Source organism: Acanthopagrus latus, chromosome 6 (genome assembly GCF_904848185.1).
Source record: "Acanthopagrus latus isolate v.2019 chromosome 6, fAcaLat1.1, whole genome shotgun sequence".
NCBI classification, from domain to species: domain Eukaryota; kingdom Metazoa; phylum Chordata; class Actinopteri; order Spariformes; family Sparidae; genus Acanthopagrus; species Acanthopagrus latus.
In genome coordinates this window covers 3,521,847-3,536,586 of record NC_051044.1, presented here as the reverse complement: position 1 = coordinate 3,536,586, position 14,740 = coordinate 3,521,847, and the positions used below count along the sequence as shown (strand labels likewise).

The 14,740-nt window shown below is 42.5% G+C and overlaps 1 protein-coding gene across 3 annotated transcripts; it reads right to left on the bottom strand.

Annotated features, from left to right (window-relative positions):
* Positions 1-1,498: 1,498 nt before the first annotated feature.
* Positions 1,499-12,998, bottom strand: tgm8 (transglutaminase 8). Of its 3 annotated transcripts, XM_037101029.1 has the most exons (16): positions 12,734-12,998; positions 11,591-12,463; positions 9,671-9,841; positions 8,832-9,086; positions 8,320-8,438; positions 8,073-8,201; positions 7,026-7,203; positions 6,742-6,877; positions 5,597-5,706; positions 4,767-4,882; positions 4,553-4,679; positions 4,230-4,456; positions 3,527-3,701; positions 3,267-3,430; positions 2,363-2,496; positions 1,499-2,131 (listed from the first exon to the last, which is right to left on the bottom strand). In XM_037101029.1, the coding sequence occupies exons 2-16, from the start codon at positions 11,625-11,627 to the stop codon at positions 1,981-1,983; spliced, it is 2,229 nt and encodes a 742-aa protein (XP_036956924.1). In that variant the 5' UTR covers positions 11,628-12,463; positions 12,734-12,998; the 3' UTR covers positions 1,499-1,980. The 3 variants fall into 3 exon arrangements, with proteins under 3 accessions (XP_036956924.1, XP_036956925.1, XP_036956923.1); XM_037101030.1 differs by lacking the exon at positions 11,591-12,463 and having other exon boundaries at positions 12,734-12,992; XM_037101028.1 differs by lacking the exon at positions 12,734-12,998 and having other exon boundaries at positions 11,591-12,695.
* Between the last annotated feature and the right edge of the window lie 1,742 nt (positions 12,999-14,740).

Sequence of the window (14,740 nt, the reverse complement as noted above, 5' to 3'; positions counted from 1 at the left end):
TGTATTTCCCATAGTGATGAAAGCATCATTAGACTGATCACAGCAGTTGCATGGTTTCTATTTTGGAGAACGTTAACAGCGCGTGTTCAGAGGCAAATCTCGCGATGTTACAGTTTAAAGCAGGAAGTACTGTTTTATTTTTTCTACCTTTGATTTATGAATTTATTTACTGGACTTTTATGTATTTTATTAAATATGGGGCCACTTCTGACTGACGTTAAACAGAATTCATTGTCTTTAAATTTCTGCCTATTTTTGTTTTTACATTAATTTATTTTCCTATTTTTTCATAATATTACATATGACTCATAATTCTATTCTATTTTACTTTACTGACTCTTATCTTTATTTATGCCTACTTAAGCATTTTATTGTATATAATGTTTTCTTGTTTTTTCTTTACATTATACATAGTATTTTATCGTTTTCATAGTTGTCTTTGTATTTTGATTGTATTTGTATTTGAATGTACCTACTGCCACGATAACCTAATTTCCATTTGGGGGTCAATAGAGTTATCTATCTATCTATCTATCTATCTATCTATCTATCTATCTATCTATCTATCTATCTATCTATCTATCTATATACATTATAGAGCTATTACATGTCCATTGTCTGTAGTTTTAGCAGTTAATGACACAAACAATAGCTCCCCAATTAAAATTGGGGTTGAACTACCAGCGAGCTATATATAACATACAACTAAACTTTTCCCCAACAAAATAATGTTTTTCTTTTCTTCTCCCTTTCTGATCACATGGTGACCCCTCAGAAAGGCATAAAGCAACAGCTGTCATCTAAACATCACAGTTGTGTGATTAAGAAATACTCAGTAACATCAGCGTCAAACACACAAAGCACACAGGGCTTTCATAAACATTTTTATTTGTGTACACCTGATGATATATTCCAATAAAAACAAAAATTCTGACTCAGTGTTTCGTCTCTTTATTTTTATTTTTTGGCCACAAGGGGGACACCTGAACACCCCTCACTCTTCATCTGTCCACAGCCTCAACTGTTTAGTGTCAGTCAGCCTCTAACTAAAGAAATACAAGGATCAGTTCACCTCAAAGTCAAAGTGAAATATGTTCTATCTCTCTATCTGTTAATCTCTCTAGGTCGATTTATTTGTGCACGCTGCTAAGTTTTGGAGATATCGGCCGTAGAGATGTCCGCCTTCTCCTCAGTAACTGAATGAGATGGCACTCGACTTGTGAAGCACCAAGAGCCAAAAAACACATCTGAACAGAAATCTAAAGAACGTTTTTCTTTGGATTGTTGATTGGTGGGTGTAGTAAAGTAGTTCCCACATGAAAACTGCTCCCAAGGGATTTATATTATCTTTGTTAACTCTGTTTTTGTGTCTTTTATCAATCCTGGTCCTGGGTTTGATAACGAGCTGGTCATTTGAGTCAGGTGTGTTGGAGCAGTCGACGTTGTTCTCAACCGATCGTACCAGAAAGTATTGAAAACAAATCAATGAGCCACACTGTTGTTTTCTGGGTGACATGCTTCTTTATTAGCACCAACACACACTGTGGTTTATTTTGGCTCAATCACACATACGTTGTCCTCGAAAGTGCAACAATCCACTGCAGAAAATAGCCCCCAACGAAAAGCTAATTCTTCATATTCAAGTAACATTTGTTACAACTGTGCAGATGCAGAAGTAGTAACAGACAGGAAAGCACCAAAGACTACTTATATAAATATATACACAAACAGCTGGAAGTCTTTAAGTGCATGTTTCATAAAGAGTTATAAATCTGACCCTTTGTTTCTGTGTAGACCTACAGGATAGTGGGATATTTCAGTGCTTCACTTGATTTATTCTGTTTATTCTGTGATATATCTGAGTGTTTAGTTCCTGGCTCCCAAATACAACGGGACACATTCGATTTGACTTGTATTTCATGTCCATGCACGTGGCATATTTCCACCCCTGACACAATATCCCAAACTAATCTCAGTATTTCAGTACTTTGCCACAACGACGGTGCATTCTTTCTTGATGTCTCTGAACAGGGAGCAGTCGAAGTCGACATACAGCGTCCTCTTTCCCGTCTTGTAGGGATAGAAAGCGAATTTGACTCTCACCGTTGTCTTTGGCTTGATATCTTTCATCCTGCGGGAGACACATAAAGAACAGTAAGAAACTCTTCCCCAGTCAGGTTTTGTGGTTGGTCCTGATTTAGGTCATAATTTGACAAAAGAAGTCTCACATTTTGTTCAAACAAATCAGTTTTAAAAGGTCTTTCTGATGGAGTGGACCGGGCCAAAATGTCCCCCAAAAGTCTCAAATACATTAAGGTAGCTGTACAAGTACACACACACACACACACACACACACACTTACTTGACTATGATCTCGTCACTAAACAGGCCACATCCACTGAGAGTCAGCGTGCAGTCCGTCAGTATCTCATTGACCGGGTTCGTGAAAACCACCGTCCCGTTTAACATACGGTACTGTCTGCCTCCGGCTTCCACCTGGACACACACACACACACACACACACACACATTTTAGGAGATTATTCAAATACACTCAGTTGGGAAACCAAACTGCAAGCTGTTGAAAACAACACTACCCATAATGCATCGAGAGAGAGAGAGAAACAGAAAGCAAGAAAGCGTTTCATACCTCATATTTGTGTCAGTAATGCTAATAATATATTCTCCCAAACTTTAATCAGTTTGTAACATGATGACAGTTTTTTTTTAAGCAATCACCCATTTTCCCTAATAACAATAAATCTAAGACCAACACAAAAAAACTCAAGTGCTTTTAATCCACATGGACTCTTCTGGCTGAAGGGCAGGAATTTCTGGCAGTCAAATGTTTCCTTGTGTGTGTGTGTGTGTGTGTGTGTGTGTGTGTGTGTGTGTGTGTGTGTGTGTGTGTGTGTGTGTGTGTGAGCAGTCCCTGCAGCAGTAGCAGCACAGATTTAGCTCTCCCAGGACTGAACATGCTGCTCTTATATAATATTCCCACTGTGGAGAAAGAGTCAATTGTGGTGAAATTGTGTGTCGCTCGCAGGCAAAACCGACGAAAAGATTAGTTTGAACGCTGGTTACACAAATTGTTTTTGGGTGATTGTACGTAGCAGACTTTTCTTTAACATGTGTAGTAACACAACTCTTTGTGTTGGTATATGAAAATGTCAGCCTGTGAGTGTGAGACTGACTCTGCTTATTTGACAGACAGCGACAGAGAGACGACAGGTGACTTTTCCGACACACGGAGGTTTCTACACTGACCTCGACAGAGATGGGAGGATTCTTCAGCACGATGTCATCCTCTGCCAGGCACATGTGATCCGGGTTCTTTTTATCTGTGACCACAGCCTCCACCTTCATGGTGTCGCTCTCCACCATGAGTTTACTGTAGGCCGAGAACGGGACCAAGATCGGGATGAGCAGCTCTTCAATAGACAGTAGAAAAGAAGATTTAAAGTCGACCGCTGTGGTTTGATTTTTCCACCCTGAAGTCAAGTTTCAATCCACAGAAGAAAAATCACCTTTCCCGGCCAGCAGCGTCTTCTCCTGCATCTCCTGCTGGATAACCCCAACTTTTTTCCCGTTGTACCCCATGGCCACAACGCTGATGCTGATGGACAGTTGCCTGGCAACAGTGGCTTCACTGTGCAGCAACAGCCTCACTTTCACATCCTGCCCGTTCACCGGTTCGGACTCCTGCAGAACCACACGATGAGCAAAATGAGACATGGAAGGAGACTCAATCACGGACCTCTCCTGCATTCACAGATACTCGTTGGAATCTGATACTGTCAAAGATATTTACCAATGGCCTGCACAGGCTCTTTGAGGAAGGCGCCCAAAATGAAAACGAACATATGACCCAATTAAGATGCCTCGCTAAAAACTGTCGCCAGCTAAATCACTGTGCATTCCCTCCTCTCCTGCGAGCTGTTAAGGACACGTGTGAGCTCTGAGCTTTAGGGCCGTCCAGTTACAACAAAGAAGGAGCAAGTTGAGATTCTAAAAGGTGGATTTTCTACGTTACAGCAACAACAGAGACGCGGCTGGAAAGGAGGAGAAAGATACTGCAACAGCAACATTTACATGTTGTGATTCATGCTCAGCATCTTAAACCCCACGATATACCCTCATTTTATTTTGAAAATGCATTCATTAGAGCCAAAACATCCTGTAACAAAGCCCTAAACAAAAATGTTTGTCACCGTAGACGCTGTGACTCACCTCCTCAAATCTGATGGACAGTGGAGGGATGGTCACTGGGGTTTCTTCCTCGACATCCGTCGTCTCGTTCCCATTCTCGCCTGGCTCCTCCGTCTCTACACCCTCTTCTTCCTCCTCGCTGGGCCCCTCGATCTCTTCAACATCGTTGTTATTCTCTTCATCCCTGTCTTTTGGGGCGAAGTCTCTGGTGATGGCATATTCAAAGACAGCCCTCTCCTTCTCTGATCCTGTAAAGGTAAAAGATTCAGTCACTTTCCAAAAACCCTGGTTGCGCAGCAGAAACAGCTGACTGTGTGTGTGACCTGATCGTCAGGTGAACCCACCCTCCTCGTGTTTGTAAGAGCTGGTGATGTTGTTCCTCTTGTCGGAGCCAACAGACTTGGTGGAGATATTCTGACCGACTTTCCCCGTGTCGGACCAGATCTTCACTTTCGTACCGTCAGCTTTGACCTGACAGGACACACAAACACAAAAAAAATTACAGAAACAGACAAAACTATGTTGATGAGGTTGAGGTTCAAAGCTTTGCTCACTGACCAGCCAGTCAACACAGTCTGCATTGACCTCAGCGAAGACAAACGGCATGTCATATTTGATGTGCGTCTCGCCGCTCAGAATGGCTTTGACTGAGGCTGGACCGCAGCAGTAAACACCTGCAGATGGAGACACGATCAAAATCATCATATGTATGAACAAAAGTTCCCAAATGGAGTTTATTTCCACAGGATATTATCCATTTCCATCAGAAAAAACAGTAGTAACATATTTATAATGTTAGTTTTTTTTTAACCCAAATGACCAAAAATAGCAATATTATAATTATTTTAGTTATAATACGAGTTGATTTATGATTCAAAACTAAAAGTAAGCATCTAAAAATGTAATAGACTCTGTAGTTTGACCATGTAATCAGCTTATTACAACCTGTATTTACGATTCTTGTTAGGTGGCGACCTCTAGTGGCCAAAATATAAAAAAAGATGGCAGCAAAGGAGAGCAAACACAGGACTTTCATCAAGAAGACTGCTGTCCTATGTGAAACTAAAGGTCTAAGTGGGTTAATTTAACTTCCTGATAGTTGTGTCACAAACATACATAACGGAAAAGTTACCTATGTAATGTCGGTATGTAAGTAAGTTAAGTTTCCGAATTCTTATTTTATCCCAAAACAAAATCTTTTCCTAAACCTAACAATGTAGCATTTTTTTGCCTAAACAAACTGCAAAGGAACACAGTATCAGCCCTAAAAAGCCTCATCAGTCATCAGACCCTTACTAGGAGGATTTGTTGTGTATTCCGGAGGTGGTTCATGGTCAAAATGTGTCTCCAGTAAAGTTAAAGGGAGATAAAAACCAGACCAGCCGTACCATCGCTCTTCTCCTGTGGTGTTGGATCCAGAACTTGCCATCCGTCAAATTTGCCTTCTGCTGACAGGTCTGGCCGCTTCATCCACCCCTCCGTCCACACATGGTAGTTCCTGAAACGCAGCGCAACACTCGGATTCTGCCACAGTGGACTTATATACACCCATCAGCCACAACATTAAAACCACCGGCTTTATGTTTTACAGGTTCCTCGCTCGTGCTGCCAAAACAGCTCTGACCTGTCTAAGGCGCAGACACAAGATGTAGACGTAGACCTCTGGTGACATCATTGGCAGCAGTTTTTTTGGGGGGGTACCGTGGGTTTGGGGGCGGGGTCTCTTGGATCGGAATTGTTCTGGCAAGTCCCACGGATGCTCATTCCGATTGGGGGGGCGCTGCCATTGGAGCGTGCCATCGGCAGGATGCTCTCTTGCCGTTTTGGAAAAGTCTCAAAAATAATACCGTGGGTTAATCCTCAATAACACCACAATAGACGGTAATGACTCCTTGTAATCATTTCCCTTTTTTTGCACTGGTGATGCACTCAGGTGTTTCAGAGAGCTCAGGTAGTTGCGGTGAGCAAGTACAGACACGTTCACATGATTTCTGGCTCAAGAATGTTTCTCATCACGCCTGTTTATTATGACCTGACCTCTAGGAGCTGGCAGCACATTTCCTCCCTGGGACACTTGTTTAGTTTCATTGTTTTCATATGTCAGATGTCTGAGGAGCGGCACTCGTCTGGAACATTACACGCCCACATGATTTATGACATTAATAGAAGTCAAGTATCAACTAGCTGTGACCACAATTAACTTATTAAGTGTTTATTTAGCATGGAAAAAAATATGTGATCGTTGAGTCTGCAGGTTCATGTGGCACAGACGCTGTTTGTTTTGGTGGCTATGTGATGAAGCGTCGATGGGACAGGAAGGATGACGGCCACTTTTCCAAAGTTAAGTTGCCAAAGACACTGACTGCTTGCACATTGCTGTTGTTTGGCGAGGTGGATAACATCGCAGGATTCCCACCTTCAAAAGTGGCTGTGAAACATGTTCTCATTGTGACGGACTTGCTTTGCGGCACACGCTGGTCCGTGCCGAGCTGCGTGTGCGTCCTCAGAGTAAGAAATTGCAGCCACTACTCACCAAATACTGTCGTGTGACGGTATCTCTCGGACTCCGTAGTCGGAGTGGTACATGTCAATCAGTAGATTCGCGTTGACGTCGTGGGCTGACTGATAGTTGGTGACCACGCGGCAGGGGATGCCCAGGAACCGCATCACTGGAAACAAATGCAGAGAAACAAACTTTTCTTTGTAGGAAACAAAATATATTCAGTTTTAATTTATATAAAACAGAGAAAAGAGAAAAATCCTCAAATCTGGAACCAGAAAATGTCTGATGATGTATTTATCATCAGAGATGTTTACCCGAGCACATCACCGAAGCGAACACCCAGCACTGCCCGTACTTGACCGGGTGGAAGCCGTTTCTGAGCCACTGCCTGAGGATGGCGTGACTGCCGGACCAGTGGGACGGAGTATGGCCGCCTATGTACGGACTAACCCAACGTCCCTGCAGGACACCGCGGTCGTCCTGAGAGTTGATCTGGAAAGAAAACACACAATCGAGGAAATAATCATTTCCATATGGAGACTTTTTCCTTAAAATTACAACTTTATTTTCTCAGATTCTCCCTCCAGTTTCCCTCATGGGACCTGATTATTTAAATATTTGTATGTACTGTAATGAATGAAGAGAGACAAATCCTTCTCTGATCCTGTTTGAATTGCGTCACAACTCACATATACGACATTCGTCAATTCAAAAAAGACAATTTTTCAAGTCAAAGTCAAACTAATAAAATATCAGACTGTGTAAATACATTATTATAAGGGCGACACAGCCGACAGCGTCCTTAGTGACGCCGTCTCGTAACTTAAACATTGTAGAGCTGCTCCTGTATATCAGCAGCTCACAGAACCGAACCAGAACCAACTCTCCTGTCGCATAACTGCAGTCGTCAATATGAGCAGATTTATTACGATGTTCATCTTTTTTTACAACCTTTTTCTGAGCATGTTGGTGACAACGTAGTTCACGGGGCACTTTCACTTAAGACAAGATGACATTTTACTGTAATTACAACAAACTGAGACTTGAGAACTGGCAAATATCATTTGTGTGATTTATGGATCAAAAATATATTTGTTTTCCCCCGTTGACAACTGTACGCATTTTCCAAAATAAGGCCCCATGAAGCGCGACGTCTTCATCCTCACCTCTTTACTGGCACACTGCAAATGTTTACAACACATTACTGCCACCAGCTGTTAACATATGGAAGTGATTGACCCCAAAAGATGAGTTACAGACTAATATTTCCTATTTAGCACTGAACATCGGAGCTGAAAATCCTGCTTCTAGCGTCACTTAGCTACTGAATGCTTAGTGGATGTGTCTTTGCATCGTCCTACCATGGCGCTGACCACGCGGCTGACGTAGATGGGGTTACAGCGAGCCGAAACGTCATCAGCAGGGTCTTTCTGGTGTTTGTGGTTGAGGTCCAATAACATCATGCAAATGGTCACCATGTCCTCCTCAAACTGGACAGGAGACAGAAAAATATTTCCTTTTACTCATGCATCTGGGTGGAGTATTCAAACTTCAAAGCATCATGTCGGCAGCATATCTGAGCAGCTGGATTCATGTTGTGTTTTGTACCTGTCCAAAGTCCCAGGTCATACTGGTGATGTAGTTTCCACTTCCTCTGAAGACTTTTCCTTTTTCATTCATCACGTATTCCTGCCTCTCCTCTTGATCAGGCAGATACACCCAGTCCTCTACGGAGACGGTGAATTGATGCAGACGGACAGACAGACAGACGGACGACAGGTAGATCGATTGGATTGATTAAATGTATTCAGATACATTCAAAATCTTACTTGAGCAAAAGAACAAAATCATTATGAGCCGACCGCAGCTCGAGCCACAGCACTGAACATCTGTAAGGACACCTGGATGTTTCCGACCGTTCATGTTTCATCTCTTCACAGGAGGTCAGACCGTCTCCAGCCATGATCGTGGCACTTTAAAACCAAACCATAGTTTTCTTTCTAACTCTAACCAAGTGGTTTTTGTACCCAAACTAACCAAAACATAAAGAAACATTCAGTTTTAATCTGTGGTTTTGTAGGTTTTGCTTTATTTTCCATACAGGTGGACGGTCGACCTACCGGGACACCAGGGGTTGAAGAGCACCACCAGCATTGCCAGCAATTGTTCTTCTCCGCTGTAATGCCCGACCAGCATGAACTCCCCTACCGGGGCGTCAGCAGGAGGGGTTAAGGTCAGTTTCAGGATGCCCAACTCTGGGGAGGAGCTGCTGTCCAGTTCTGCTTTCCACACCGCCTTCGCTGACGGTGAAATCTGCACACCAGCAGGGATGCTCATGAACGACGCCGTCCCTCGCTCCTGAGACGGATGTGCTCCTACAGAGAGGAAACACATTCATATACTTCATTTTACTTACTTACAAATCAGAGAAAATGCCTTGAAATGAAAACAGCTAATTTTTCAGACTTCTCACTGAGTCAAATTCAAACTCAAATTTGCAAGTTCTGAACACAGTCATAGCTGGATTTATGAGCTCACAGGTCTGTTAGCTCGCAAATCTGTCTTGCCAGCTGTCAAAAAATGATTTGGACCAATAAGTGTCCTCTCAGAAAATATAGGCGGGCATGATTTAGATGTGAGAAAGGCGAGAAGTGACCCGGGAGTGACCGCTAGCTTGTTAACAATGGCGGCGCCTGAAGAAGTTAGCGTGGATGCTGCTCGTTTTATCAGATCTAGAAAACGTCTCTTCATTAAAAGTAGAGCAGAGAACAACACTGAAAGCTTTTCTGGATGGAAAAAAACATGTTTGCACTCTTCTCTCGACTCCCAAACCCAGACTGATTTATTAAACAAACCAGGAATCCATCAGGAAAAAAAACCTGTGACGTCATCACGATGTAAAGTCTACGGGCAGCGGCAAAACTATTCAAAGAGAAAGATTTAATTAAAAAGACCCAACCTGTGGACACATGAAGGAAGAGCGGCCCGTCGGTGCTGTTGAAGGATCGTGTCAGTTTGACGGTCAGGGAGAAGGGCTGGCCTCTTCTCACAATCAGCTGCTTGCTTGAGATTTCTTTGGTGCGGTGTTCAAGGTTGTTGGACTTGAAGTGGAAGTCGACTTCCTTAAAGACTGAGAGACATGACAAAAACATGCAAACATCAGCAAGGTTAACAAGATGATCTGTACATTAAGGTTAGTAAGACACAAAACACGCTTTTCTTGGACGTTTCTTAATTATTCAACTTCATCACCGATAAAGAAAAGGTCTCAATTTGCATCAGTCAAACATGATTTTTAATGTTTGCATCATCCAAAACTTGTGCACAGAGAAAACACATCAATTATGGTTTCTGCAGGTTAAACGGTCAAAAAGAACTGTAAAATAAATTCTTAAAGCAAGAACTAAACACTGAAAATGTCCCTAAGCTTTAGAGTTTTGTCACATTTCGTTAATATTATTTATCTGTATATCAATTACAGCAAATACTGACATTATCACACTCATTTCTATAATTTTAAACACATATTCACGACATTATAAACACGATTGTGTTTGTGTGAGGCTTCAATGTTCTTGTGTGCAGATGATCTAATCCGTGAGCTCATTGTTATTACATAATGAGTCATAAATACCTTAATGCCCTTTTGCATTGAAAGTAGGCTAATGATTAATCACATGGATAAACTCCGTCTTAGACGAACAGATACTCCCTTTATTGCTCCTGGTGCTCAGCCAGTTCTGGGTTTCTCTTTCTGAGGTGTGGACAGACCTGGATTTGACTTATCGAACTGGCTCAGCATGTTCAAATTTACTGTTCAGTCTTGCAAAGGTGGCAGAAACTAGGTCAGGGCGGAGCAGGTGGTTACATACACACACTCAGCAATGTGTAAAATGCCGCTGATGTGGTTTACACCGTGTGAGGACGGAGAGTTGTGTGTGTGAACTGGGTAAACACGCAAAAATCAGCGAGGTGAGAGGTGAAAAAAGTCCTCAAATCCACGAGATCGTCACACGAACACAACCCTGATCAACAACCAACAACAGCCTGAGTCTGCAGAGCTAAACTGCCTTTGACACACAACACCTGTTGTTTTCACCTTATACATTTTTAATTTAAGTAACTTTCACAAAATTAAGGTTTAAGGAAGAAATTATGGTTGTTTCGTACATTAATTTATTCAGTCGGTAGTCCTTAAGTCCCCGGATGTCAAATATTGTGCTGCAGTCGCTCAGTTTATCGGACTTGTCGGCTAACTCAACACGTGCACGGACCAAATGTCAAAGATGTGTTGGTGCAGGTTACAGCGACATACGTTCAAGTCAAACGACCTAAATAGTTTCCTGATGTGTGCTACGATTTCTGCCAACACGTACGTCTTCTGAGTCGAAGCACGTCACTGTTACTTTACTTTGTAACATGAGAGGTTTTGGTTACAGCCTCTGACCTCTTCACGCTCATTTGTTTTGGTTTCTCTCAGCCTATCACGTGCTTCGAAGCAGCAGACAGCTGATCTCAGTGAACATGTGAATGAATGAACCTGTAAACTTCCCGCTCAGCATCCAAACAACAGGCAACAACTTTAACAGCTGGCTGAATTACACTGTGGGGAGTTTTATAGCAAAAGACTCCTTAAAATAAAGTGATCACAGCTTTAAGTCCTCGATGAATTTTATGCGTTATCCCCCAAAATATGAACGTGATGATGTCAGCCATCTACATAAAAGTGTCTTCTGATTTTTGTCGAAACGTGTGGAGGAAAACACGACAACACACACATTTCATTCACGCATATACACAGAATAAATGCAGGCAGGTTTGGGCATAATGCAGAGAGAGATGATAAATGCACTTAATACAGAAACGCTGGTTAACTCACCCGATTCTTTAACTTTCTCTGGCTTTGGATCCGTCATCTTCACGTATTTTTCTGCTTTTCACAACACAGATGTCAGGACGGATAAATGTTTGCCGGCAGGCAGTCAACAAGGCACTGACAGGAGGCTGAGATCTGATTTATTCTTTAAGAGGAGGACCTGCCAAGCCCGGCCCATTTTTCAAACTAACATGCAACAGGTTTGGTCACCTGGATCATTTCGCTATTTTCTCGACAGCAGGTTATTCAACTGAAGATAATACACAGCATTAACTGGTTGTATGTATGTCATAGATGTCTACGTCAAGGATCCCCCACAGTATTATGACTGCACTTCACACCCACGTGCCTCTGCAGGTGCTGTTCGCCAAACATGACTGCGTATGTACTGACACTGTAAATGATGATGATGATGAGAAACGATGAAATGATTGCACACACTCTAATATAGAAGTCAGACATGCTAATCCTTCTGAGACTGTGTCTGATGATGGATTGTTTTTTTTTTGGTGTAATGGCGCTGATCAGATAAAATCAAGGAAACTAAAACTGGTTTGTCCCGACCCGCGGCGGAGGCGACGGAAACATCAAAGACACTCTTGGATCAGCACGATGTTCTGCAAAGTCTGAACACGACCGGCACGAATAAAAACAGTAACATAACTTCAGGTAACTTTAAACCTTGTGTGTGCGTGTAATGGTAAAATGTGGTGTGTTTTGTAGCAGGAACTACCACAGGAGAAGTTTGGGCGTGTTTTGCCAGGTATTTGGGCTTGGCGTGGTTGTGGCTGTGCTCCCGATGTTCCACGGCGGTCAACATCAAACCGGCTACATCACTTGTCCACCGCCTCCATCATCTCCACCAGCGTTTTGCTTCTTTAGAAAATGAATATTGGGTCAGACGACACATCGATATAATTATTAAATTGCTGCAGGTGTCTGCTCCGTGCAGCAGCGCCAGCAGCAGAGTAGCAACACTGACGGACAAGTTGGAGGTGAGCAGCCTGTTGCCCTGGCTGTATAAAATGACTCCCTGACATATTTCAAACTCATCCTCTATCAACAAAATGCTGAAAATGACTGTCGTTTTGCTCCGTAGACGTTTTGTTGGTAAACAACTGTGATGCCAGTCAGCTCGTGTTTTACCTGTTGACCTGTCATTTCTTGTCAAAGGCCGTTGTACCGGTTCGATCACCGTCCGTCTGGGCTGGGGAGTTTTTTTGTTGTTGGCGTGATAGCTTCACCGCCACGCAAGATGTCCCCGACCTTTAAAAGGTCAAAAACAAGAGGTTGAAGGAACATTTGAGTTGAAGACGGGTGTGGTTTCGAAACCGTGAGTCCTGAATACTGATGCACGGTTCTTCCTGGTACAAAGTTGGGCGCTGGCAGTGATTCACCTCCCACCACCACCACCACCACCACCCAGTCTGGTGCCTATTTGGGCAGCTCATTTTCATAACGTCTCACATTTGTGTCAATTAACCACAATTTCAGATAGTTTACACTAGTGGATGTGAAAATTAAATGTGACTTTAGGGTCATTTAGATGATCCTGCAGAAGTTTTCAATAAGATCATTGCATTATTTGGAAGGACGTAGCGTAGCCTGTTAGCTTCATCATCGTAGTACTTGCTGGTCTGATAACGACAGGCGATTCTCTCAACATCTGTAAAGTCCACCTGTATCCCAGCACACATTTCATTAGGTACAAAACAGGTTACTTTAAAACGCAGCAATATGCATTTAATTGTTGTCTGTCAGTGGGGTTGCTACGTTAGCTCAAGCTAATTTTAACCAAACACACAGCTGCTATAGTTTAAAATTAATCAAATGTCGATCATTCCGCTTCCTGTGCTCCTCCAAATCAACACTGCTCGCCTCCCGAGGATCATGACAGACACACAGTCAGTTTTTCTTTTTGTATTTGGAAACTGGAGCCTTTAACGCCTTCTTCCTTTTCTCTGGAAGATTTTCAGCTCCTTTAATAGTTTACAGATAGTAACTAAAGGTTGAAGTGCAACCAGGGAAAGTAGCTGCTAGCTTGAAACGCTTCACGATAGAGGTTGATATGTGTGTAGCTTCTAACTTTCTTAGAATATGATGATTGATGAAGCGTTGGGGCTCGTGAATTCATTGCATGTTTAACAACTGTGGTGAAAACGTGGAATTATTGTATTGTGTTTGTACAGTTAATATGCAGTAAAAATGTAATAATGTGGTAATGAGTAGTGAGCAGTCATGGGTCGAAACGTGAACGTGTGTGATGTATGATCGCATCTCAAGACGGACTAAGTTTAGTTCTTTATTTTGGTAAATCTCTGGCTCTTTAGCTGCTGAACGCCTCACTTTCTTCACCGGCTAGACTCTAACCGTGTGCACCACCAGCAGAGTTTTATGAAGAAAAAAAAACCAGCTGCCTGCCGAGACGTAACGTGACACCACGAGTGCAGACAGATTAAAACGATGAAAGTAAAGTTGTGGGTCTGACAGCTGAACAATGAGCTGATAAAGCCGGCGGGAGCTGCTCATTCAGCGGGTCATTCTCAGTAGGTTTTCTCACCCTTCACATTGTCTCATTGTTATTTCAAAACAGACTGTAGCTGCTTTACGTATCAATTCAAGTCTCGACAAGAAACGATTATGACCTCAGAGACGCATCAGGTATCCGTCAGTCCATCCTTCACCACCATAGCAACCATTACTTTCTAAAAAGTTGTTCACGGTTGCTTCATGCTTCCTTGAACACTGGAACATCTTGTATTACTCAATATTACCGGCCCATGCTATGACGTGATGTCACGTTAGTCAATAATCCAGGTGAAACTGTTGTAATCTCTGAATCATTTTCAACTGTTGGGTCTGACCTTTTTGAGAATCCAAGACATAGCGTGACTCAGAACGCTTTGCAAGTGACAAATATCAGGACATGTTGATGTAATTAACATCCAACTTCCAAAATCTACAACTGGTGTTATACAGTGCAAGTAGTTCTGTATCATCGAGACCTGATCAACTATTAAGGTTTGTTTGGGTTGGATTTTATATAACAGAGAGATGCTTTTCTTTACATCCAGTCCAGTTATGGGCTCAGTTTTCTCACTCAGTCGTAGATTATTCATCATTATCAGTCCACACATTCTTCACTCAGGTGAA

Excerpts from the sequence above, each read along its gene's own strand:
- tgm8 (XM_037101029.1), bottom strand. The coding sequence starts at position 11,627 with ATGACGGATCCAAAGCCAGAGAAAGTTAAAGAATCGG. Across the intron at positions 4,883-5,596 it reads ACCACAGGAGAAGAGCGATG|GTGTTTACTGCTGCGGTCCA; the intron begins GTACGGCTGGTC and ends CTCCATCTGCAG. Across the intron at positions 4,457-4,552 it reads CTCTTACAAACACGAGGAGG|GATCAGAGAAGGAGAGGGCT; the intron begins GTGGGTTCACCT and ends TTACCTTTACAG.